This window comes from Penicillium atrosanguineum, assembly GCF_028827265.1.
Source record: "Penicillium atrosanguineum strain IBT 20685 chromosome Unknown utg000004l_segment0_segment0, whole genome shotgun sequence".
NCBI lineage: Eukaryota > Fungi > Ascomycota > Eurotiomycetes > Eurotiales > Aspergillaceae > Penicillium > Penicillium atrosanguineum.
This window is the reverse complement of record NW_026623136.1, coordinates 287,266-311,517: the sequence shown is the minus strand read 5'-3', so window position 1 is coordinate 311,517 and position 24,252 is coordinate 287,266. Positions and strand designations below refer to the sequence as shown.

At 46.1% G+C, this 24,252-nt stretch overlaps 10 protein-coding genes across 10 annotated transcripts; 6 read left to right on the top strand and 4 right to left on the bottom strand.

Annotated features, from left to right (window-relative positions):
- Positions 1 to 513: 513 nt before the first annotated feature.
- N7443_005423 (uncharacterized protein) lies at positions 514 to 912 on the top strand (the record flags this gene model as incomplete). The annotated part of the gene is made up of 1 exon (XM_056885479.1): positions 514 to 912. One exon carries the CDS (start codon positions 514 to 516, stop codon positions 910 to 912), a length of 399 nt encoding a protein of 132 aa, XP_056740927.1.
- Positions 913 to 1,097: 185 nt separating this feature from the next.
- On the top strand, positions 1,098 to 1,364 carry N7443_005422 (uncharacterized protein; the record flags this gene model as incomplete). Its single annotated transcript, XM_056885478.1, has 1 exon — positions 1,098 to 1,364. The coding sequence occupies one exon, from the start codon at positions 1,098 to 1,100 to the stop codon at positions 1,362 to 1,364; it is 267 nt and encodes an 88-aa protein (XP_056740926.1).
- A 1,165-nt stretch (positions 1,365 to 2,529) lies between these two features.
- N7443_005421 (uncharacterized protein) lies at positions 2,530 to 2,835 on the top strand (the record flags this gene model as incomplete). The annotated part of the gene is made up of 1 exon (XM_056885477.1): positions 2,530 to 2,835. One exon carries the CDS (start codon positions 2,530 to 2,532, stop codon positions 2,833 to 2,835), a length of 306 nt encoding a protein of 101 aa, XP_056740925.1.
- A 2,093-nt stretch (positions 2,836 to 4,928) lies between these two features.
- On the top strand, positions 4,929 to 5,540 carry N7443_005420 (cupin domain-containing protein; the record flags this gene model as incomplete). The annotated part of the gene is made up of 1 exon (XM_056885476.1): positions 4,929 to 5,540. One exon carries the CDS (start codon positions 4,929 to 4,931, stop codon positions 5,538 to 5,540), a length of 612 nt encoding a protein of 203 aa, XP_056740924.1.
- An 852-nt stretch (positions 5,541 to 6,392) lies between these two features.
- Positions 6,393 to 7,965, bottom strand: N7443_005419 (zinc-dependent alcohol dehydrogenase; the record flags this gene model as incomplete). The annotated part of the gene is made up of 5 exons (XM_056885475.1): positions 6,393 to 6,671; positions 6,724 to 7,304; positions 7,370 to 7,597; positions 7,672 to 7,767; positions 7,854 to 7,965. The coding sequence occupies 5 exons, from the start codon at positions 7,963 to 7,965 to the stop codon at positions 6,393 to 6,395; spliced, it is 1,296 nt and encodes a 431-aa protein (XP_056740923.1).
- Positions 7,966 to 10,482: 2,517 nt separating this feature from the next.
- N7443_005418 (D-amino-acid oxidase) lies at positions 10,483 to 11,022 on the bottom strand (the record flags this gene model as incomplete). Its single annotated transcript, XM_056885474.1, has 3 exons — positions 10,483 to 10,610; positions 10,668 to 10,716; positions 10,768 to 11,022. 3 exons carry the CDS (start codon positions 11,020 to 11,022, stop codon positions 10,483 to 10,485), a joined length of 432 nt encoding a protein of 143 aa, XP_056740922.1.
- A 514-nt stretch (positions 11,023 to 11,536) lies between these two features.
- On the bottom strand, positions 11,537 to 13,820 carry N7443_005417 (acyclic terpene utilization AtuA family protein; the record flags this gene model as incomplete). The annotated part of the gene is made up of 7 exons (XM_056885473.1): positions 11,537 to 12,090; positions 12,164 to 12,303; positions 12,368 to 12,571; positions 12,667 to 13,304; positions 13,384 to 13,562; positions 13,629 to 13,703; positions 13,763 to 13,820. 7 exons carry the CDS (start codon positions 13,818 to 13,820, stop codon positions 11,537 to 11,539), a joined length of 1,848 nt encoding a protein of 615 aa, XP_056740921.1.
- Positions 13,821 to 14,653: 833 nt separating this feature from the next.
- Positions 14,654 to 16,450, top strand: N7443_005416 (uncharacterized protein; the record flags this gene model as incomplete). The annotated part of the gene is made up of 2 exons (XM_056885472.1): positions 14,654 to 15,598; positions 15,665 to 16,450. 2 exons carry the CDS (start codon positions 14,654 to 14,656, stop codon positions 16,448 to 16,450), a joined length of 1,731 nt encoding a protein of 576 aa, XP_056740920.1.
- Positions 16,451 to 16,647: 197 nt separating this feature from the next.
- N7443_005415 (Amidase) lies at positions 16,648 to 19,043 on the bottom strand (the record flags this gene model as incomplete). The annotated part of the gene is made up of 5 exons (XM_056885471.1): positions 16,648 to 17,125; positions 17,183 to 18,386; positions 18,438 to 18,727; positions 18,810 to 18,937; positions 18,996 to 19,043. 5 exons carry the CDS (start codon positions 19,041 to 19,043, stop codon positions 16,648 to 16,650), a joined length of 2,148 nt encoding a protein of 715 aa, XP_056740919.1.
- A 2,764-nt stretch (positions 19,044 to 21,807) lies between these two features.
- Positions 21,808 to 23,727, top strand: N7443_005414 (uncharacterized protein; the record flags this gene model as incomplete). Its single annotated transcript, XM_056885470.1, has 7 exons — positions 21,808 to 21,931; positions 21,988 to 22,041; positions 22,100 to 22,335; positions 22,375 to 22,513; positions 22,567 to 22,657; positions 22,721 to 23,006; positions 23,065 to 23,727. The coding sequence occupies 7 exons, from the start codon at positions 21,808 to 21,810 to the stop codon at positions 23,725 to 23,727; spliced, it is 1,593 nt and encodes a 530-aa protein (XP_056740918.1).
- Positions 23,728 to 24,252: the final 525 nt, after the last annotated feature.

The window sequence follows — 24,252 nt, the reverse complement described above, 5'->3', positions numbered from 1 at the left end:
AGACCTAAGTATACTAGATAGCTCTCCAGTCTTGGTCAAGAAGATTTTGCTATAGCTGAGCCTTCGGACATAAATGAAGTCTCCCCCGGGTTCCAGCTGGCTGGGACTCCGAAAATTCTGACTAATCCTGGGACCCAGCCAACTTTTCGGGGTCCGGCCAGCTCTGTCTCCGTAAGTCCGTGTCAAAACGGGCCGAGGATTGGTCATGGGTGGGCAGCTCGGAGAAACCTACTGTTGTATTCCTCCGATCTATGCTATGGGGGGTCGAAATAGCGTCGCGACTCTAGGACTTAACCAAATATACTTTCAAAAAAGCTCGGATGTCGGTGATAGGGGTTAGGGGTTTCCGCTTTTGTCTCACGAAATTGGGTTTATTAACTAGATGGAAGGCCTATTGCATCAACTTTAAATTGATCTCCTTCGTCATTGATCTATTCTCTTCTCAATTTCACTTCCAGCATATATTAAGCCCTATACCCTCTCCTTTGGTTCTACTCAGATATCAATCTCATCATGAGGGTTCTTCTATTAGGCGGTACCGGCAATGTTGGATCGCGCCTTCTATCTGCTCTTATTCAGAGAGAACATACGGTTTTCGCGTTCGTACGCGACCCTTCGAAACTAGCTCCCGGTGTCCAAGACAAGCTCGCAGGTATTAGCATAGGTGATGCCAAAAAAGCGGCCGACATCAAAGCGGCAGTAACCCAAAACCGATGTGATGCAATTGTCAATACTGCGGGGCTGGCTGCGATGGCGCCCTGGGGCAAAAGCGATTTGCCTGATATCGTGGAAGCTGTAACCACCGCTGCGCTGGAAGCGGGTCAAGAGCGGGGAAGCCCCCTGCGCGTATGGTATCTCGGAGGGCAAAGCATTCTGGATATTCCCACCAAAAAGTGCATGATTATGGACTAGTACGTATCGAGATTCTATTTCATATCGTATCCTTATTCCGATTTTACTCTGGAATATCGAATGACTGACTTAATTTGGCGATTTTGAACAGTGTTTGGATCTTTCCGACACATCGTTTCACGTGGAATAGGCTCCGATCCTTACCTCCGTCAGCGATAGCTTGGTCCATCCTCTGCCCTAACTATATGAACCCCCTGAGCGAAACCACTTACCCCTTTCCCGCCGAGGCTTCTGCCGACAACCTTGTGGCTAGTGCTAGTGTCCCGCCCGATTGGTCCCTGAAATTCCTGCGCATTCCGCTAATTGGCGTCTACCTTAACATATTGAGCCAAGCTTCCGGGTATGCAACATTGCTCGAGGATAACGCCGATCTTGTTGCAAAGGACCTACTTGATGGGCATGACAGCAAATGGATTCACCAGAAAGTTGGTACCAAGCAAAGACAGCACTGAGCACTGAGCACTGAACCTGCTTCGGGCAAATTGAGCAGTATTTCTATTCTGGGATAAGGCAAATTCGCCCACGTTTTGCGATATTTGATATTTGATTTCTGCAATAATAATGAAAAGCATATAATTTATACGGTTCTAAACTCGAATTCTAATATGATAAAAGGGCCTGGTATCCCTAAGGGAGACTGTCGCCGTGGAGATAGTTTAGTCCCAATGGGTTATATAGGGTTTTAGGGTACACCGTCTTTTATTTGTTCAATATTCTAGTCATTTGACGAATCTACCTGTTTTTAAGACCTATTATAGACGACACGTACGATTACGTTATTCTACTTTCTCTGCCGAAGGCACCGCCTGTAGGGCATACTTCTACACTCTCGTACTCTTACTTAGTAATACATCTTACTCAGCAATACATACTCCCTCGCTTCTAGAATCTCAGTAGGACTAAGTAGACGCTCTAGCTGCCATAGGAGTTGGTCTATCAGAAGGTTCCTACTGTCGAAGACACCTTGACGGCATAAAAATCCCACGAATGCCAGAAAAGTGTTATTCCTTATGTTTATGCTATTTATACGTCCAATTCTATAAGGTGCTCCATACGCGATATATTATTTCCTCTGAGAACGATTTTCCTGATAAAACACGTACAAAACAATTTTCTTTCTGTATAACCTCGGGATTAGACCTCGGCAAGGACCGGCACTGTTAAGGACTGGGTAGACTAGGTAAGAGACAAGATGGTGAGGAATAGAACATCAACGTTATCACTGGATAGAACTGAACTAATCCTTGGAGAAGGAACATCAATTGCAAACACATCTATTCTCATCTCTTCTCTTTGTATGCTTGTGGGATCACGTGGCGCTCGCTTCCACGCAAGGTATCTGTGAGTTTTCGGGCGGAGTACGGGGGTTCCTTATCGCGTCCCGATATGGTTGTTGGATAGTTTCTTGTTGTAGATTGCACCGTAACAATAGAAGTATTTATTGAGTTACCTAGCTTACGCGTGCTAGGGAAAAGAAGGGTGATTAATATTTAGCTTCCTGAGCTAGATCATAATAAGATCCCTTTACCTAATTTTGAAATTCGGAGGCATTCATTAGGGCGTATTCTAAAGAGATCAAAACAACACTCGCACACCCCGAACGCTGGCGGACTAGGTATGTTGGGTATCGGAGTCGGAGGCGCTGATGCTGTTGACTTCATGTCTGGGATGCCTTGGGAGCTGGTCGCTCCGAAGATTATTGGGGTTAATCTAAATGACCAACTGCAGGGTTGGGCATCGACAAAGGATATCACCTGCAAACTCGCTGGCATTTTGACAGTCTCCGGTGGAAAGTGCTCGGTCATTGAGTTCTTCGGCGCTGGCGCTCAAGCTTTAGGAGCTACTGCTATGGCGACCATCTTTTCAGTTACCCCGTACCACGCTTGCACGACGCCTCAATGGCACTATAAATCGCGCTGGTAAGCGGCCCTAATAGCCATAATACGACCTAAAGAGATGAAGAGGCGGTTGTATAATAGGTGTTACAGTATGAATGGATGGATGGCTTTATTGCCTTGAAACGAAGGAACGAAGTAGAAGGGATTACAAACCGCGGACCTGTGCGACCCCGGCTTCTAACGCTGCCAGTTTCACAACGACACACACAACCAACTTTCGCGCCAAACCTCTCTATCATTCGTGTTTGGTTGGATCCGTGATCATGTGTTCCTTCTCGTCTTTTGTAATACCTCCTTCGGTGGGGTTTGTCTCAGGTGAAACACATTTCACGAGGTAACTAGGGCTCTTGGTAATTAGGGCGGAGACTTCTCCAGGTTGGCGGATCTCCCCAAGGTCCCCGTGTGGGTCAGCCATAGATTTATACCGTCTCTGCATCCATAGGGCGGTCATTGACGAATCATAAAGCGGACCGGCGTACAGTCAGCATCTTTCGTGTAGCAATGGAGTGCTGACTATTCCCCAATAAAGGCAAGCCAGTGGCAGAATCCTAGGTTGCGGAAAGAAATTGACCCAAGTTGACTAATTAGCCCCTATAGAGCTTGGCTGTACGGGACTGTATAGTGGTTTTTATCGATGTCGGGTCCTATTGTGTTTATTCCAGGTTTGATCACTTTAATTCATCATTATAGCTAATATTTCTACGTCGTCCGATCCCGAGCTCCCTTACGGTACCTGTCAGCCGGGAGGGAGGCGATGCCACGATAGCTTTATCGTGTCGCGGGGTACGCTTTTGCTCGCTTCCCCACCACGAACCGTAGGCTTCCCGACCACAAAGGACTAAAGAAGGCAGAAGGATAGTAGAATATTTGAAAAGAGTGAAAGGTCTGTTAATTTTAATTGGGTCTCACGCGTATTTATAGACAGAAAGTGTTCAAAGTCACATTCTTTAGATCAAATAAATAGAATAGAATCAGTGAAGGAAATGTGATAGAACTGGCGGTGTGATAAGGGATATTCCATCGATCCGGTGGCGTAAAGAGGGGTAAGCAGTTTAGAGGGATAAATCATGGTTGTATCTCTTTCTTTCTTATTTCTTCTTCTACTTATGTTGAATAAGGGGATAGATTCACTCAGGTAGTATTTGTTAAGGAAATGTTGGACTAGGTAAAGGACAAGATGATGAGGCACGACAACACCAATTGTATGATGGATAGAACTAAGCTAATCCTTGCAGAAGGAAAGTGAACTGATTACATGCATTCCCCTTTTGTACATCTGTGGGACCAGGTGGCACTCGCTTCCATGCAGTTTATCTGCAAGTCATTGGGCGGAGGACGGGGGTGTTCTTTACCACGTCCCGAAATGGATCCTGGATAGCCTCATGTTGTAGATTGTATCGTAACAGAAGTGACTTGAATTATCCAAATTATCATTCTTTCTACTAGCTTTGGCGCGGACTCTCAATTCGGACCCGCCTATACGCCAGAAGTACCGTAATTTACTTGGATTATTGTACGAATCATGTATTGTAACTATACTAGCAAACCAAGGAACCAGAATTTTACGAAGTAATGCAAACAAGTCAAACTCTCGGGCCTAAGAGAGCCTCGAGAATCTAATAAGGTGTTACTTTTCTTTTGCCGCTCCTATGTTCAAATGACACAGTACGGTAAGGCTGTCTACACGATTTTGTTGAACATGCTATATCAGATGCAGTCCCAAGGCTGTTCAAAGAGCACTCACTCTCACCCATGATGTGCTCATGAGTCAATAGTTCGAATGATGCCACGATGATCTTAAGATGACAAGGCGGCTGTCAGTCCTTTCAGTAGGAACAAGTCTTTCAAAAGGAGAACCTCGGGTCTTTTGACTTTGGTAAGGCGATCAATGGTGAACTGAAAGTCACAATGACGCCTTTAACCCATGAAAAGATATTGATCCGTGATTGAGTTTATGACTTTGAGATGATCTAAAATTTCCGTCATGTGCCTCATAGAGCTCATGATATAAGTGTTGAGCGTTGCTGGGATCGATTTCTCAATAGTTCTCATAAATTCATCAAGTGACAAATAATACTCTAGGAATTCATTCTCTTCTTTTTTGATATTGTTCTCATCATGTCAGCCGGACAGAGACAGCCGGAGCCGCTTCGTCGAATCATAACAACACATGATCCCACAAGCGGCCGAGCTATCTTCAGCGACGCGGTTGGGGAGCAGGTATCGTTTACTGGATTCCCGGTTCCCCCCGGCAAGCCCACAACCTCAGATTATGCACTTGCCTATAACACAACTACATTTCCGGTGCAGGGGCTTTCCCCTCCAACATCTGCAACCCAAGAATCCAAAGCCAACCTCGATATTAAGCACTATCACTCTCAGCTCTCGGATCCATCACCTTTGAATCCGCCAAATGGCACCTCTTGCACTATTGTTGAGGTACCTCCGGGCTCAGCGGTCCCAATGCACCGAACAGCGACTCTTGACTACGGTGTCGTAATGGATGGTACTACAGAACTAGTCCTTGATTCCGGTGAAAAGAAATTAATGACAAAGGGTGATGTATTTGTTCAACGAGGTACAGCCCATGCTTGGCGAAATTTGACATCAAAGCATGACAATTCTGGTATTTTACGTGTCTTTTTCGTGTTTCAACCTATCGAACAGGTGCGATTGGAAGGCGGAAAGGTCATCGGCCAGGACTTGAATTTGTCTCTGCATGAGACTTGAGGATTACGTGGCAGGGGTGTATCACTTGAACCGCCGAACAAAAGTTAGTCATTTTTTAATTTATTATCTCTTGTTAAATCTCATACTCAAATTTCTAAAACTTGTATTTATATACATACAAGTCCATCTTTGTCATCGCATTAATTTTAGTTGTCTCATTACATTAGTATAGTATAGCAAAGTTCATTTAATTCGCATTCTTTGTGGAGTTCTTGCATTGAGATTTCGATTCAGAAGTAAGATGTAGGAAAAAGAGATATATATAGATGATGAGTTTTTCTATCTAGATATTGTACAGGTGGAATGCATGACTGTAGCACTGTTGCGGCCTGAGGTGCCATAAATGCCTCGGAGGACACGAAGTATTCTCTCATGGAGTGAAGGGAGAGATTCGAAGAGCAACTACCCAAATATGACCGCACTTTTCACCAATTTATTTGATTTGAGATACGGCATTAAGAGTAATCCGATCCCAACCTCCAGAGGTCACTTTCTCCGCCTCTTCACTGGGCATGGGAGTAGTTGTGTGTGCTTTCTTTGTTGGTGCCGCCCAGTCTGCAGAGCCAGACTGCCATCGAGCCATTCTCATTCAATATCTAGATGCGTGGAAGGATGGAGTCATGTGAGGCTAGTTTTCGAACAAGAAGAAACATAATAGTGAGGTTGTACGGTACGCCTCTTCGAGTTCAGGGCAGAATCTCAAATACATCTTCATTTTTACTGCTATGACTTCGGCATATATACCATATTCACAATCTGTTGTTTGAGCGCCGACCTTAGGGTGCCACTTCAGATATGAAACGAATGTGAAACATTTGAACTTGCTAGGAAATTTCCAGGCATCAGTGAGGCTCATAGTACTGTTAATGAAGGAGCTCCTGGCGATGGAGGCGCCGAGAACTTTGTCTGGACGAAGACCTTCTGCATACCCGGGTTACGCTTATTAAATAAATCATAGACCGTCTCCATGTCCTCGAGCTTGTACCGGTGGGTGACCATATGTAGGGGGTGGATCTTCTCCTGCTGTATATACTTCAAGAGATCATTCCAATATTTTTGCACAGGAGCTTGTCCATTGCCAGCGAGATGGATCCCGGTTTCCATCATGGAACCGATGTTGAAGTGATTGCACTGTACAGCCACATCAGTGGAATTGTTTTACCATGGTAAAGTCGCCACTTACATAACCGGCGTATACGCCCGTAACACCACAACGCCCAAACCCACGAACAGAAGTAATCATCTCGTTAAGGAGCTCAGGTGTATCCGTTTCCATGCCCAGTAATCTTTCAAAGTAATGAGCCCATCCTTTGGTGTACTCGCCTGCGGCGCACTCAATTGCCACATCGGGTCCGCGGCCGTCGCACATTCTCTTTAGAGTTGAGGTGACAGACTCGCCCTTTGGAAGGTTCGTATACTCAATTGTCTCGAGCTTTGGTAGAATCTTCTTAACGAAGTCTAGCCGCCATTTTCCAAGGCCGCCATCAATAAGAATGACTCTGTCAGCACCATTGAAGAAGCTGAATTCAGCTGCCATTTGTCCAATTGGGCCAGCTCCCCATATTGCCACGGTGTCACCCTTCTCAATCCCAGTATCAACAACGGCATTCCAAGATGTTCCCAGCACGTCAGAAAGGTAAAGACCTTTTTCATCGGGGACGTCGTCAGGCAGCTGAAGAAGGTTCACATCACCGTATGGGACGCGAACATATTCCGCTTGCCCACCGGCAAATCCCCCCGTGAAGTGGGAGTAGCCAAACATGCCTAATAGGGGCCTTAGTTCAACAGCCCCACCAACATCAACATAGCCATTTAGAGAGGAAACATACCGGCTGTGCGACGCCCATATAGCTTACTGGCCTCCTCGTTCGAGTTCGTCCTCTCACACATTGAGGACAACTTCTTCTTGCAGTAATAACAGTCCCCACAAGCAATTTGGAAAGATGCCACAACGCGGTCACCTACTTTAACCTTCTTGACTACTGGCCCCACGCTTGCGATAACACCGCAGAACTCGTGGCCGAGGATATCACCTTTCTGGAGATCTGGAATGGCCTCTAGAATTCGGTAACAGATATTGCATTAGCAGATCCACAAACCCTTCATTAGCTGTAAGGAAGTCACGACATGCCGTGGAACAGGTGCAAGTCACTCCCACAGATGGTGCTGCCCGTCACCTTTAGTATGACATCGCCTTCATCGATGATCTTCGGGCGAGCCGTATCCACTATAACGAATGTATAAGCAGGTGAAATCGGATTTTTTTGAGGTAGCCAAAATGAAGAGAAAGCCGTGGTATGCAGAATGACTGACCAACTTTAACCGAATTCTTTCCTTGCCAGGTTAAGGCTTTCATCTTATGGCCGAGGTCGCCGTATCCCCGAGCCTCATAGTTGCTGATATCTGTAGTGATTGAGGCAGACATGTTTTATTTCGCCGAAAATTTCTGGTCGAGTGAATTTACGAATGTAGTGGTTTAATTTCGTTTTGATGATTGGTTTCGGCGGGATGCATTTATCTGAAATCCGCATAGAGGAGAGAGATATATATTTCTCACTAGAGGGCGAGGCATTTTCGGCATTTCTGACGTCAACCTTATGTCTACTTGTTTACATCACCATGATCGTACCTCCGCCAAACCTGTGAGACGAAGGGGTGAGTGAAATTTTGAATCTCATCTTGGCGTCATACACGTCGTTGACCATTTAGATGTAAGTGAGACGCGTGGTCTTTACGTGGTTCTAAATTGGTTGGGGCTCATATGACTGCCGTACTTTAAATTCAGCGATGAACTAGAACTTTGATGGGGCCCATGGACCAAAAAAGCTCCTGCCACTCTAGTGGGGCCACTTATGATTGATTATCAATAGAGTTAGTACCAGAGGGTGATGATTCTCAGAGGTGGGGCGTCGAGTTGTTAATGAATGCCTATTACAGGTAATTTACAACGGGCTGGAGTTTCTTAACTTTTGTATGACCGAATACATCATTCAACGGCAGGAATGGGTCGGAGAAATCGCAGTGCCGACAAATGTGACTTTTTAATTTGGGTTCGAGGAAAAACGAATTGGTATAGGTGGTGACACCAGTTTCGACTCACTGTATGAAGCTAAGTGCCTAAATATATTCGGTGCAATCCCAATATGCAAATACGCACATAGCGGATCAAGGAGTTAAAAAAACTACTGTTTGTCGTGGTCTCTTTGGCAGATACTAAGCGCATTTAAGAGACATAGCGGAGTATCAGATAATAGCTCTATAGTAGACTGCGGCACCAACCGCAACCGTAAACTTGCAGCTTCCGTTTCCATTTTACTGAACGTCATAGAAGACGGATGGTCACGGGTACTACAGTATTACCGAATTACGGTCACTGTTACCTAACTGTATTGTTAAAATTACATACTGAAATGGAGATGGCTCGATGGCTGTCTGGCAATGCAGACTGGACAGCAACAACCAACGGATAACACACACACACATCCAGCACGTAGTAGAGGTCGTCCCGGGGGAGGTCGCAAGTGTTTTTGCTGAGGCCGTGGAGCCGTACGGGTAATCTGGAACGCAGTAATCCTAAATGAGGCCGTACGGTTTACCGACTGAGGCTATGTGGAATGTACTTAATACGGCATCATGAATCAAAGAATGCGGTGATAGCTGGAATGAATTGGGTAGATGCCTCCTCTCTCTCTATCCTCATGTAGATACTGTTGCTTACATCTAAGGTATTCGTGATACCTCAGGCCATAACTGTATTCATTATGTCATGCGTTCTACTACTATAATACTAAGTCTCGTGACTTGAGCGCTTAATAATTATCTAAATTTTAGGTATTGTTGAAATTTTTGATAATAACCTCTAGAGGACTCTTGTGTACAGGGCTAAGGGATAGTTCGGAATAAATTTATTCTTGTTGAGAATATTGTCGAACCTGGAGGAAGGTGATGCTACGAAGGCTTGTGGCGCTGTTGTTTGTTTCTTTAGCCGGGAGTGGAGGTGGGGAATGAACTTGAAAGAATGGCCACTGCAATAGATTGAACCAAAGCCTTTAGTCCTATTAATGATGCGATCAATAGGCCTTCTCAAGGATAAGCTCATTAGGCCACTTCTAGTTTCGGAAGGAATAAGAGAGATTCCGAAGAAATAATCAAAGTTAGGTAGACTTTCCAAGACTAGACAGCTTCGGGTAAATTGCCTGTTCTATCATTCTTGGACAAATACGGGTAGTTAAATAGGAGTTTTTAATTTCACTAAACCTTCTTATGTTGAGACAAGTGGAAAAGATCCACCCTATGTAGCTGTCAAGGGGGGATGACTGAATACGGAGATGTTCGAAAGAGTGATAAATGGAAGAGTGATGAATAAGTGCTATGAAATAGTAGGCTATCCAGGCTATAAAAGTAGCATTGGCCCATATTCCGAAAATATGTTTCTTAGCTAGACTAAGCTGGCCTAGTAGTATTCAACTGCATAGAGAGTTAAAAGAATCAGTGCGCTTACTTCACCTTAGTAGGTAATTCTTCTCAAGCAATCTGTAGCGCAATCATACTTCTCATCCCCGGTTGCGCGACGCTCACCAGATTATTGACTGCACATAAGCCATATGCCGGCAGATTAGTATTTGGGTAGAAGTCCACCAACAATTCCCTGATGTCTTATATTTCTGTTCTTCTTGCATTTCGTTGTTGACAGGTTGACCAATTTCTGGTCATTGGCAATATATCGAAACTTTACCCTCTTCAACTCCCTCCTGACCATTATCCTCTCTTAATTCTGTAGATTCATTTTTGCTACAACTGAATCGCACCTAAATTTAATCATGAACAATTCCCAAAAAAATAAAGTTTAAGAAAAATTCCCATTTTGTTATTATTAACTATCAACAATGTATCTCTTGGAAAGCTAATCGTCGCCATCGCGCATAGCTCAAACTATGCTACTTCACCAATCTTCTGTAACTTCGTAAGCCCACTGGACATCAAGATAGTTGTTTTTCTCGTCCGCAAAAGAAGAGGTGACATCATATCTTCCAAAGACCCCCATACCAGACGGAGCTTCTTCACCGCCAACTAGTTGACAAATATTAGTTCCACAGAAGAGCGGAACCGGGACGGAACATCACTCACATGTTACTTCGAAATCGGGCTGGCCTTCCAAGACAGGGGCGTAGGATCCCTATTGAATTTGTCAGTTGCATATCAGCTAGACAATACCATTAATACTCACCATCAAAGTGTCGCTTTTTTCGATCAGAATACCCCGACGCTTTTTTTCCTCCAGATATTTCAAACCAGTAATAACATCAAATCGCACTCTGAAGACAATTTTCATTTGGTAGGTGGCACCCTCCTTGATCTTTACGGGGTGTTCTGATAGCTTCTTGCGCGAATCTGGAGTAGAGACATCGAGAGTGATATCTTCGCGTCCTTCGATCTCAAGGACAATAGCTTGAATGATAACATTTCGTCTATCTACCACCATTTTGTTTGTTGGATCAGAGAAAGAGAGAGAAGTGAATTGATGGTGAGGTTGTCGAAGGTTGAATTTCAGTTTTAAAGCTCGTTTGGTGTGGCTCTAGTAGTTAGGCGGTGTGGTACCTTTCGGTGGGGCATTTTGCCGTTTATAAATGAGTCATGTGGCCGTGCCCATGAGGCGGTGCAGTTTTAGGTATTTCTAAGTGATCCCACTTCAATTCCCATCATATCAATGCTTGAAGACCCTGCACTGCGTATTGTTGTAAATTGTGCGAGCGCTACCAGTATAACTTAGCGTAATTAACTAGTTGCAATTAATTGTACATTCTATGGACCTTGTCATTTACCGACCAAGTGAGCCAGTTGATGGTCGACTCTAATTACATATCACGCCTGTTGATTGATTTATGTAGTACATGTGCAGTTGTACTTCAGACTTATCATGGGTTCAAACTCTTGGCACTTGGGCTGTTAATGTTGATTCTTACTATGGGCCATAAAGAATGTATAATATTTGTGTCCTAGAGAATATCAACAGGGACCTCAACAAATTTATCCCGGACATAATCCAAGAAGCCTTTTCCAAACCCATCCAGGCGGCTAGAACTGCTCACACCACGGCCCAAAACCCCATAAACAACGAAGTGCACTGCATGGATATGAGGAAACTCAACACGCTCAATGAAGAAGCTATCATGCCAGTCTTTACCAAGGAGCTGGCGCATACGCTCCCTAGTCAGGTAACCTTGAAGCCAGGGCCAATGGGCGGGATTCGTAGGAAAGAAACCCACGTTAAGATTCCCTCCCTTGTCACCTGACCGACCGAGCGCGATATCCCCCAGGCGCATCTGTCTAGTGTTGCAAGTGTACATTTGTGGATTCTTGGGGTCATAGTTATCTCGGATGCCGAGTTCTTCGTATCGGGGTGGGTGCCCAGTTCCGAACGAAGGGATCTTATCGAATCCGTCAATGAAGTTAATTGTCTCATTGATATCCGATTGCTTGATCATGGCAGGATAGTATGCAAGGAAAGGTCGTGGAATGGCGGTTCGCATATCCAATGACGCATGGAAACCTTTGGCGAAAACCCATTGTTAGTCTTGTTTGCTTTTTAAAATATGAACAAATGTAATGAGTCTTGCATATACCAGAGAAATGTTTCAGAGAGATATTTCCCATTGCCTTTGCCACCACAGCTACGGTTTTCTCATTCCGAGAAGTAATGAAAACTCGGAGATAGGTCGTGCTCTCCAACTGAGAGCATGGGTTTTGAGCAGGAACTCCAACTCTAATTTGTCTTAGCATCATGCCAATGCCTGGTTTAACGAACTTAGATGTGCTCGATTACTTACCTTTGGAATTCCAATGTTTCGAGATCGTTCATAGTTTCTACTGGAATAAAGTGACGGAGTTGCCTTTCCAGAAGATCCCACTTCTTGGCAGTACCATATCCAGTCGCATTGAGGAGGAGCTGGGCCTCATATCCTCCTTGATAAAAGACTGCGCATTTTGTGGTTGACGGTGGCGGTGATCCTCTAATGCCAGATACAGATACGCTATATGGTTTGTCTGTCAGCCCGAGTATCCTAGGAAAGAAAGCAAATGCGAGAAGCTTTCAAGGGACAGCTATTTCCCTTCAAACCTCACGTACCGATCTTCTCCAACTTTTTCAACGCGCACATCGGCGATATGGGCGCTAACGTCGCTGTTGAGGTACGTATTTCCCTGTAATTCGTATAAGAACTGACAGCGAATGGTATCCACGTTGATGAATCCATCTGTCCCGGGATGTTTAGCAATCACACATGAGCCATTGGTCGCGATTTCGGCGATCGGGAAGCCTGGTGCAACAAGATTGTCCAGCTCATACTTATCGAAGCCGGCGAAATTGCCACCAGTCACGTAAGCTGAGCATTCAATGAGGTGACCGGCGATCAAGGATCCCGCAAGCTCATCATAATTTGTGTCAGACCAATCATGCCAGAACCAAGCGGCAGCAATAACGGGGCTGGCATCGGCCACTCGGCCACAGATGATAATGTCAGCTCCTTGCCGGAGACCATCGACAATTCCTCGAGCTCCGAGATATGCATGTGCAGAGACCATGGGAACTGGGACCCCACCGTTGTCGAGGAACGCATAAGTGAGCTCAGCTGGAACTGTGGAGGTATTTACGGAGTCTAGGTGACGTAGTTTCTCTTTTGTGGTGGGCATATTGGGACCAAGAGCTGGATAGAGGTCATCCCCCGAGAGATAGGCAACGCGAAGTTTGAGGTTTTTTTCCGAAACCTAATCAATCCAGAAATTTGGTAAGTGAAACTTTTGCCTTTGTGACCTTATGTCGATCAATCCGAGACTGTTCACTGACCAATGCCTCCACTTTTATTGCAAGAGCTTTGGGATCCAAAGCACCCCCGTTGATCACCACTCGGATGCCCTTTTGCGCAATGACATCGATCGTCTGTCGAAGGCCGTCCCAGGCGGTCGGTTCATAACCCGGATGCTTTCCATTCCTCCAAGCTTGTGCGTTATTGGCCAGATTGACCTCTGGATGTATGTAGATCAGCTTTCAGTCCCGGATGTATCGAGATATGGAGCATCAAATGAAGGTACCTGCAAGATAATCGCCAGTGATGAAGTCAACATCACCCAGTGTTGCCTGGCGATACATTTCGAACGCTGGGTCGCCTGCCATGAAAATTTAACAAGCAGCCCTGATTTGTCGATCGTAAGCTATAGATACATACCATGGTAGCCAGAGCAGTTAGCTACTCGTACAGGTCGTGCCTCAGAAGGACGTGACATCTGGATGGAAGAGTCTGAACGCGGTATGAATGAGTGTAGAGAAATCCGACGATGAGTATCGAAGCTGGAGACTCTAATAAGGATCTCCAAAAGGGCCGCCGAGAATACACAGGTCAAATTGAAACGCCTTACATGAGCTAAGTTATATTTCCATGTTTTCTTGTACACCAGAAGAGACTTGGATTACGAAATCCCGTGGCGCGGGGACCGCGGACTTCTTTTTCAGCGGGGTCGTGGAACTCTAACGCGGCTCTCAACTCGAAAACTCGGCCGAGGCTACTTAGACTACTTTAGATTGACATCGTAAGGCTACGAAAAAATAGAAACATGTTCGTCAATTAGCACAGTAGAATAGAAACTGGATATCCAAAGGTACTAAGTTAGATTTTGCTGAGCTTGATATTCCTCGAGATAGACAATGGAATATTACATTGCCTTTCTAGAATAAATCGTCGGAAAATGGTATCCTTGTTGCGAGGGGTGATCGATATGGCTTTTCGGAAGTCCTAAGTATCAGACCGAGGTGTAAACAATGTTCATTTTCGAGGTTTGTGGGCTGACGCGGGGAAACGGGAGGTTTTCCCCGTGGCCCACGGGGGTCTGCTCCATGGCCCCCTGAGGCCGTGGAGGCCAACAGCAAACAACTCCGGGTACCAAATCCACCTGGGCCATTTTCAAAATGCATGAAGACCAATACCGTGAGTGTATTCTTTTTTATTCATCTTCCTCACCTTCTTGAATGGAATCTTTGTTCGTCCCAGATACTTCCAACGCGAGGATCTGATCAACTCCCATCGCTCTTGCTCCCGTATACGCAATTCGTTAATTCCACCATGTCCGTTCTCCACGAAACGATTCCCGGCACAGATGTGTACGGCCCAGGCACGTTTATCGACGATAAAGTTCTGCCTGTGCCCGAAGACGCCAAACGGGTATTCGAATTCCTCGCTTCGCAAACACCTGGTTTCACCAAGAATAAGGCCGCATGGGATACTGTTCATTTTGAAGGGCAAGCTAAGCCCATGATCCCAGGGCCTATCAAGTCTGCTGTTACATCATCGGCCCTTCATGCTATGGCAGGCCTTGTTGCCAATGAGATCTTGGAACTCCGTGATGGAAAGGCCGTGTCTGAGAGCAGTGTCACGGTAGACACTGACCACGCTGGACTTTGGCTTGGCTCTGTGTTCACCACTTATATCGATGGCTTGGATATTTCGGCTTGGGGTCGATCGGGGAAAATGGGGTCCTTGTTTCCCCGAGATTATGAGCGTGGCGTTTTCCAGGGTATCGCGGGCCGGACCACGGCGATCTACCAGACAAGGGATCCTAAAGTCTGGTATCAGTTGCACGGCTCATTGGACGCCAAAAAAACCCTCGAATCTATGGGAATTGATGCGACTGTGAAGTTTGAAAAGCCTCAGCAGTACTACAACTATATTCAGGAGCATATCATCCAATGGAGTCCGGACGAACTTGAGATGCACAACGTGCGCCATGGCTTGTGTGGCAGTATTTGCTACTCGCCGGAAGGTTGGAGGGAGACGGAGATGGGAAAGAGACTGAACAGCCACCCCTTGATTAATTTCGCCGAGCAGACATATGCCAAACCCACACCTTCCGTGCCTCTTGCCAAGGATTTATCTGATCGTCGGCCTCTTGCTGGTATCAAGGTCCTGGAGATGGTTCGAATTATTGCTGGGCCTCAAATTGGCGTTACGCTGGCCTCTTACGGAGCCGATGTCATTCGGGTTAACTGCAGCAGACTAGTTGACCTTAATGTAAGTTGCACCCGTAGGTCTACTATATGATTACAACAGATGACTGACAGTATACTCATGATGCAGGTGTTGCAGCTCGTCTTGAATGCAGGAAAGCGGACCATTGACCTTGACATCACCAAGCCGGAAGACATGGCTCGTCTCCAGGAGCTTCTTGCCGATGTTGACATCTTCATCCAGGGATTTCGAATGGAATCGTTGAAAAGGAAGGGGCTCGGCCTAGTCAATCTTCTGGAAATGGCCGCCAAGAGAAACAAGGGAATAATTTATGTTGACGAAAACGCCTATGGACCGGATGGCCCGTTCCATGCGCGCCCTGGCTGGCAGCAGATTGGAGATGCTGCATCCGGCAGTTCATATGTCATCGGCAGATCCCAAGGATATGAAGAAGGAAAGAGTGCGTTGCCACCACTTCCGGTCTCCGACATGATTACTGGCATTGTTGGCGCGTTGGCAGCGATGATGGCGGTCCGCGATCGCGCGATAAAGGGTGGCTCATACCACGTCACTAGCTCCCTTGTTGCCGCGGATGCTATTTCGCTGGACCAGGAAGTTGGGTTGTACCCGCTCGATGTTGTTGAAGACACTGCAAAGCGTCTTGATTTCCCTGACACTACTCCGGATCAGTATGTCTCAGAGGTTCTGGTCTCGGTTGTGAACGGATGGAAGAAGGCACTTCCTGGATATCTGGATGAAGACTCGAAGTTGATGACAACATTTGAAGGGGGGTTTTGGGCACACCAGACAATCATGAAGCCTGTTGCGCGACTTGGCGATGAAGATTCAACAGCGAGGTGGACATCTCCTCCTGTGCCACACTGCCATCATAGTCGCTCAGCAACTTGGCTGTGAATATATAAACTTTTGGGAGACGACCGGATTATGGTGTTTTGCCTCAGCTAGGCCAGTGGTGGACGTGGTTGTAAATATATAAGGTAGCGACAGACCGGTGTTCACAAGAAGAATCGAATTTTCCGAGTCATTTCAATTGCCTCCATGGATATTTCCCCGCAGAGAGAAGTTTTTAGATGATGTTCAGATTCCAGCTCTCAAGTAAATTCATTGGTTCTCGCTCTGTTCATGTCGGGAGACGAGGGCATGCCAACAAACATATCCTGCCAATTCCAAAATGGAGGAATTGACCATTGCGCGTTGAAAGAATCTTGATTAGTATGAGTGAGGTCAACTTCATTGTTGAAAAGACTATTATCTGAGTGACCAGCAGGCTGTTGTTGATCGGAAAGGCCGACATCTGGAAGATCGACATTTTCGTGGATACCAATTGCCGGTTTAGTTGCATCGCTCCGTGCTTGGTGAATAGTGCGTCGGGCAGAGATTTCTAAATCGGAACACACGCCCAAAATAAAGTCGACAAATGTGCCCGGTTCTTCGCATGAGACATCTGTGAGGAATGCTGTCACTTCATGAACCATGGTAAGATCATCGTTGGAACTTTGATCGTTAGGATTGATGCGTATTTCAGATGACAATGCCACAGATGCCGTGGCAAAGAAATAAAGCATATTCCTTATGAATCACAAATTAGCTAATATCCTTGAAAATAAACACCCTTTCTCAACTTACCATCTGTGGTTAGATCCCAGCAAGCGAACATATGGAAGCATAGCAAGTGCGGAGCGTGCCGAATCAATAGAGCGTAAGCAAAGCGCTGTTATCTCTTTGTCAACCTCTGGTTGGTCATGGGATGTGTTGTTGGCGTAGGAAGTAGCCAAGGATAGTTGGCGAAGATTTGCATAGCAACAATGGTATGCAAGGTTTAATCGAAGGATATGTTGCCTTGAGTGAATGGGCTCGGAAGCAAATAAATGTTCCGGTCGAAAGATATCGGGAATAGAGCTTTTCCATAGTAAAAGGGCTTCTTCGCATGCCTTAGCCGACATGAAGGCTATCTCTTTGGGTTGTTGGATAACGGCCACGGTTTGAAGATGCCGGTAGGTACGCCTCTGCACTATTGCAAATTGAGCCAGCGTGCGAAAGAAATTTATCCGAGTCCCGTCGATGAAAATAATACCTCGACCATCGTGGGGTGCCTCTGCTGGCAGTGGTGTATTGTAGTCTTCCATATCCTGTACCGGTGGGCGTCCAACCCGTAAAGAGATATCAGCATCCATGATAAATGATATCCAGAATGTTCTCCGTCGTTCTTCAATCTCGGTTTTGGTGAAGCCAGAGGTGGTGTTCCTGTGTAATCCAATAGAGTGCGATAGCCGCATTGCCGATGCCGCGAGCATAAACAAGGCTTGTGCGTTAGGCGTCCCTTGGAAGTAAAGAGCCAATCCCAGTAGACCTTGCACAGCAGGGAGATCTGCATTTCGCAAGAAAAGGTCTACGACCACGTTCAGTGCGTTTTTGATGTGACCCAGTGATTTATGCCAATCATCGCTTGCGTCCGCGGATGTTTGTGCTCTCTCTCTGTAAGAGAATGCCATCACAACGTTGAGCAATACCCAGGATGAAGGGCTATCGTCTGGATTCCAAGAAAACTGCCTCTTCACCAAACGCATGAGAGATGTATCATCGACTAGCGGAATAGTGCGGTTGAAGTTAGCAAGGAAGTCGGCCACTAGACTCAGTGTAGCTTCCTTTGATGGTAGGGGTTGAGTTGTACGTTCTTCAAAACTGTCTTGGAGAATTCGAGGAATCCAGTTCGTCAATGGCCATTGAACAGCACTGCGTCGGGCCGTATGCTCCCAGCCGAGCTTTGGTTGTTTTACCATCGGACGGCTAGCTTCTTGAGAAAATTGCACACCAAATCCGGAAGACGCTCCTGCATCGCCGAGTCAACTTTCGAGTATCAGGGATAATGCAAAAATCTTACCGAAGAAGCGCATCCTGCCGTCCTGCGCTCGAAGAACGTATGATGGCTGATCGGACGTGTCCCGGCCTGCCTGAAAAGCTTCATCATCTGGTGACCGAGCATCCGCAAGGAGATTTCCTTCATCTCCAAGATCAGAATTATCAACGCCCAGGTTTTTAAGTAGGCCTGTAGCTGGACTAGGAGACTGAAAATCTGGGACACTTTGTTGAGGCAATTTTTCACATCGGCTAAGCCGCTGCAATTGGTCTTCCATGCATTTGACGCGTTGCTCTAGTTCGTCCACGTATGCCCTACAAAATAATAATTTGGTTTTAGTTTTGTCACACAACAAATGAGGTGTCATGTAACAAGCAAGGATCAGATTTGACTCACCTACTGGTCCGCCTAGATTGTGTCCCGTTATTCTCAAACCCGCATGGGAGCTTGAAAATAATGCACGATGAGCAAACCGGCCGTTTCCCATCACATTTGACTTTCTTCCGCCGGCAGGTATTGCATGCCTGATCTAGGTTAAGTTCAATCCACTCGGCGATTATCCCCGGCTGTGTTTTCACTGACCTTGGCCGGCCGAGATTTCTCAACACGAGAAGGGCGGGGGTTTTCCATGTTTAGAAGATTATAATGCAACAGAGAGGACTGCGCCAAGTCTGACGGAGTGAGAAGTCGTGCGGAAACCGACGGGAGGGGCGCGTAGCAAAGCCGAGGCTTCCTCATGAAAGTCTAATTTAACAAGAGCAACTGACCTTCAAAAAGCTATAGATTGGATTTTGGGATTGATAAGAGGTGTAATATCGGATATAGCCAACCGTTGGAAGCGATAGATCGCACGACAGTCGCGTCGGTCAACCGCGACATCCGCTAGGAGAATTAATCACGTGATCTGATACGCATTTTGATAACCGAATCAGATGTCATCTCGTGCAGTTCACCAGCAGCTTCTTCAGTAGTTATTTTTCAGGTGGAATTAAAAAGCCTCTTGATGACTTCCTCGTCGCTCCCGCCAAAATCTCTGCCAGCGTAGTCTGCTTTCAAAATATATTTTTGTCATTCGCATATCTTGCGTGATGGACACAGTTTAAAGACCGTCTTGAAAACGGCTCAGTAAGTCATGAGCGGAGACGATTCTGTCGGGCCTCCACAAAATGATGGATTTCACAAATAGCGAAAGACTTTCACTTAAAGGGTGCTCACTGGCCCGTTGACCGTCAATGGAATTTATCTCAATTAAAACATTACACTACAACGCTCGGTGAAGGTAAATTGAATGCCGAAAGCGGCTACTTTTGACACTTACTTAAGCGCCCGCTTTGAAGTCTCACTCATCTTGCTTCGACCCACTGTTACTATGTGCTTACGGCATCTGCAGAGAGAGCTTCATGAGCAGTCATCATCGACATAACAGATACAGAGGTGTTGCAGAACGCCGTATGAGAGACAAGCCTACGAAGCGGGTAAATACTCCAACTCACTGTAAACTTATTATTTTAAAACATACTTAATATGCTTAGGGCGAGGTTATGTTGATATAACAACCATAGTATCTTGTAAAATTTCCACTGGTTCCCATTCAAATAAACATCCCACTTGCTGAGACTATCCATATTTCCCTATGCCTCTCTTTTGATATGGTTCAAATATTTGCCGTCACTTCTATCTCAACATTGGCTGCTCGAGGTAGTTCCTTGACAGCTACACAAGTACGGACCTTAGACCAATGGTTAGTAAAAGAGGTTTCCAGTTTATTGTCCTATAGCATATCGGGTCAATCTCCTGGTTGAATTTCTGATTTGTAGATGGGTATTTAATCTCACGCTATTTTCGATAGACATCTCGAATGCTGTCACATGATCACTTGGCAGCGTTTCAGAACGGCTTCGGTCACTACTAACTCAAGTAAGGTAAGGTATCTGAGGTTATGGCCTCTGTTGTCAGGGATTAAAGGATTACGCTGTAAAGTCACCAATCAATGAGGCTCTACCATGGCTGCGTGTAGATCCTAGGAGGTTTGTTTAGCGGTCACATTCAATTTTCAATCACCTTAGCCGGGCTGAGCAGCCTATGCGGCCTCCGCGCGTCCCTCGAAGGATCTCCCCCCGATTATCACCCTATCTGTTGCGCACTCTCATATCTCACGCCAAGTCGCGCGACGCTAAAGAGGCGCTCACTCAATCCTTACCCGGGCGGCACTCACCCAGCTACTGGCGGCAAATAAGCCACGCGCGCCGGCAAGTTAGTAAGTAGGTGGGTAATAACAAGCGAATCCCTGATATAGTATCTTCATTTCTCAAAATATACCGCTGTTGCTTTCTCCCATCTGCCCTTTGAGGCCGTTGTAGTTGACAGCTGTGACTGGTCCCAAATTTCTTGCACCCTTCTCCTCACCCCAGTCCATTGCCACCTAACTAGGCCCATGCTGACCTTAGAAGTGGCGCCGACGTTTTTGTCTAGTTTATTATTTCCCGCGTAGTCGCCATGCCACTAACGTGTATAGTACCAGTCGTCACGCGTTTTGTCAACGTGATACAGGAGGCGTGATATTATTTATTCATAACAATCTCAGTACTAGAGAATCTTGCTATTAACCTCATCCTTTTTTTGCGGAATAAGTTTCTCTCATCAAAGTGGAGCTGAGCCTCGGTAGGCTTTTTTTATCAGGCAAATCCGGGGAAGCGAGCTCTCATGTGAGGCTAGCGGCGATGAAATACGGGGTCTCGGTCCTCCAGGGACCCGGCTAGCGCGTGGGTACAGGGTCTCGGTCTAGGATACCGACCCCTCTCATTGGCTGCCAACAACAAACTCGCAGAAGTGACAAGGATTAGTCCCTGGGTCTGCCGTGTCACTTTCAAACTCCGCTCGAGAGCCAATCGCCTCGAGATGCCATTCCACCCGTATCCCTGCAGTTGTTGTCTTGTGTACTCTTTAGCCTCACAAGGGATTAGAAGTCACCGCCACCACTCAAACTCATTCTCTCACGTTCTCACAGCACACTGATGATATGTTTAGGCTAAAATGTTCTGCCAGACCTAGGAGTCGTCGCATATCAAGTTCGAAAGTTTCCTATCCCCGGACTTGGCTCCTTGTCGCACTAGGCAAGGGAAGGCTTAGTGAAGCCATCTCCAGCCTTACCCCCCGCCTTTCCCATTCAATGGATCAGGGTAATTGGCAGACACTATGGTTCAATTTATCCTATTTTGCCGCCAAAGATAGACAATTTCGTAAAGCTTGCCGACTACCGGTCTAATTCTAATGTTCAAATACCTCTCACCACCCGTCACCGTAGGCCTCCAACTCGTCAAAGATCGAAGGAGTTTGACTTGTCCCTGATCTTGATCTTGGTCTTCTGCTACTACCCGAGAAAGATCGCCTCACGATGGGTAAAGACACATTCGAGCTCGCCGGCCAGCAATGGCCAAAGGTGACTTGGTGGAAGATGAAGGGGATGCGTTTCGTGTATCTCACGTTGTGGGCTGCAATGATTACTTCTGCGACCAACGGTGAGCCTCTTGCGACTAAGATCGTTCCTTTGACACCCCCCGCTCATATGTTATAGGATACGACGGCTCTCTGATGAATGGCTTGGAAGCTATGGACTCCTGGAATGAATGTAAGCGCAATCTCCTTACCGATCCGCATGATTTTTTCCTAATTTTGTATCAAACTAGCCTACAACCATCCGACCGGGTCCACACTTGGCCTTCTCGCCGCTGCTATGTCGATCGGATCTATGCTATCAATTCCAGTTGTGCCCTACGTGGCAGATGTCTTTGGTAGACGCGCTGGTGTGGTAACTGGATGCATTATCATGCTATTCGGTGTAGCCCTTGTATCCATTGGTTACCATATCGCGCTCTTCGTGGTTGGGCGTATCATTCTTGGGTTCGGCCTCGGAATTGCACAGGTGGGTTAAAAATAAGCTGATAATACCAATTCTCATAAGCTAACGGATATCGACGAGAAGGAATGTTCACCATTGTTGGTCACTGAGCTGGTTCATCCTCAGCACCGAGCTATCTACTCCACAATCTATAACTCACTCTGGTATGTGGGCTCATTGATTGGTGCATGTGTCGCACTAGGTAAGTTGTTCATTCGAATTTTTTTCCTTCAAAAATCTAATGATTCACTCTAGGTACAAATCACATTCAGGGCAGTGAGTGGTCCTGGCGAGTTCCTTGCCTTCTGCAAGGCATTCCATCCATCTGCCAACTGATCTTCATCTGGTAAGTAGCCGAATGTTACCTGAATCATTTAATCCTCGCTAAAATATTCTGTCACTCTCACAGGACTGTCCCCGAATCGCCTCGATGGCTGATCTCAAAGGGAAAGCTCGAACAGGCCAAACAGGTTTTAGCTTACGTTCACGCTCAAGGTGATGAGAATGACGCTTTGGTAAATGCTGAGTTTGATGAGATCCAGCAAACTATTGCCCTCGAGAAAGAGTTTGAAGGAAACAACTGGTCCGAGTTCTGGTCCACCCCTGGCAATCGCCATCGCTCAATCATTCTCATCTCAATCGGTTTCTTCTCGCAATGGTCTGGCAATGGTATCGTTTCGTACTTCTTACCTAAGGTATGTTCTGCTTACAGTGAAACTCGAATTGATATGAAAGATAGGCTAACGAGTCTAGGTTTTGGCACTTATTGGTATCACGAACAGCAACACCGTGCTCACCATCAATCTTGTTCTGAGTGCTGTAAATGTCGTTTCAGCTACAGGAATTTGTTTCTTCGTTGATAAAATCGGTCGCCGAAAGCTATTCCTTACTAGCAGTTGCGCTATGCTGGCTTGCTATGTTTCGACTACCATCGCCTTGGCTCGTTTCACCTTGGATAAAGGTGGTGGCAACACCAACGCAGCCAATGCCGTTCTCGTCTTCATTTTCCTCTTCTACATCTCCTACAATATTGGCTACTCTGGCTTGTTGGTCTCTTATTCCTCTGAAATTCTGCCTTACCGTCTACGCGCCAAGGGTTTGACTATTATGTTCTTCTGCGTGGACTTGTCCTTGTGGTTTAACCAATATGTTAATCCTATTGCGCTCCTCAAAATCGGCTGGAAGTACTATATTGTGTACTGTGTCTTCCTTGTGTTTGAAATCTTCGTTGTCTGGAAATACTACGTTGAGACAAAGGAAATTCCTCTTGAAGAGATTGTGAAGATGTTTGATGGAGACCGAGCTATCCTGGGTGGAGCAGCTGCATCGGAGAAAGTCAACCAACTCACCGGGCGCAATGACTCTGTGGGATTCGATGGAGAGAAAGCTATCACTACACAGGTTGAGCTGAGATAAATTATGCTCACTGTCGACATCTTTGACTCACCAGGGATGGGGGAGGCGTACCGAGGGATGGATGCAATTGAAATTTCTGCAACGATATTTCTGAATTTAATACGAGGTTCAACCTTGAACCGTCAAATTTTGGAACTTTGGAGTCTTGAAACTTTTGTATTGAGTTCGATTTTGAACGCTTTCTGTCCAAACCTCAGGTCTACATAGCACTTGCGATGAAGCACTTGTTGGAAATATATCCCGTACTCATATAGCACCCCAGGTGCCTCAATTATAATTGATTATGAAAGAAGAGCAGGAGTGAGAGAGATAAAGATCGTAGGATTCAGCTATGGAAGACTACCTAGTTGGCTATGCGAGGTAAGGCGGTAGAAGTTGGTATAACCGCCATTCACTGTGAACACCCTCCTCGGGCGTAGCAAGCCACGAGTAGCATAAACTTCTGATTATGTGGTGAAAGAGTGAAAAATGAAGCTGAAGGATCAGGTTACAAATAACACAGCGACAGCTTCGTATAGCATTCTT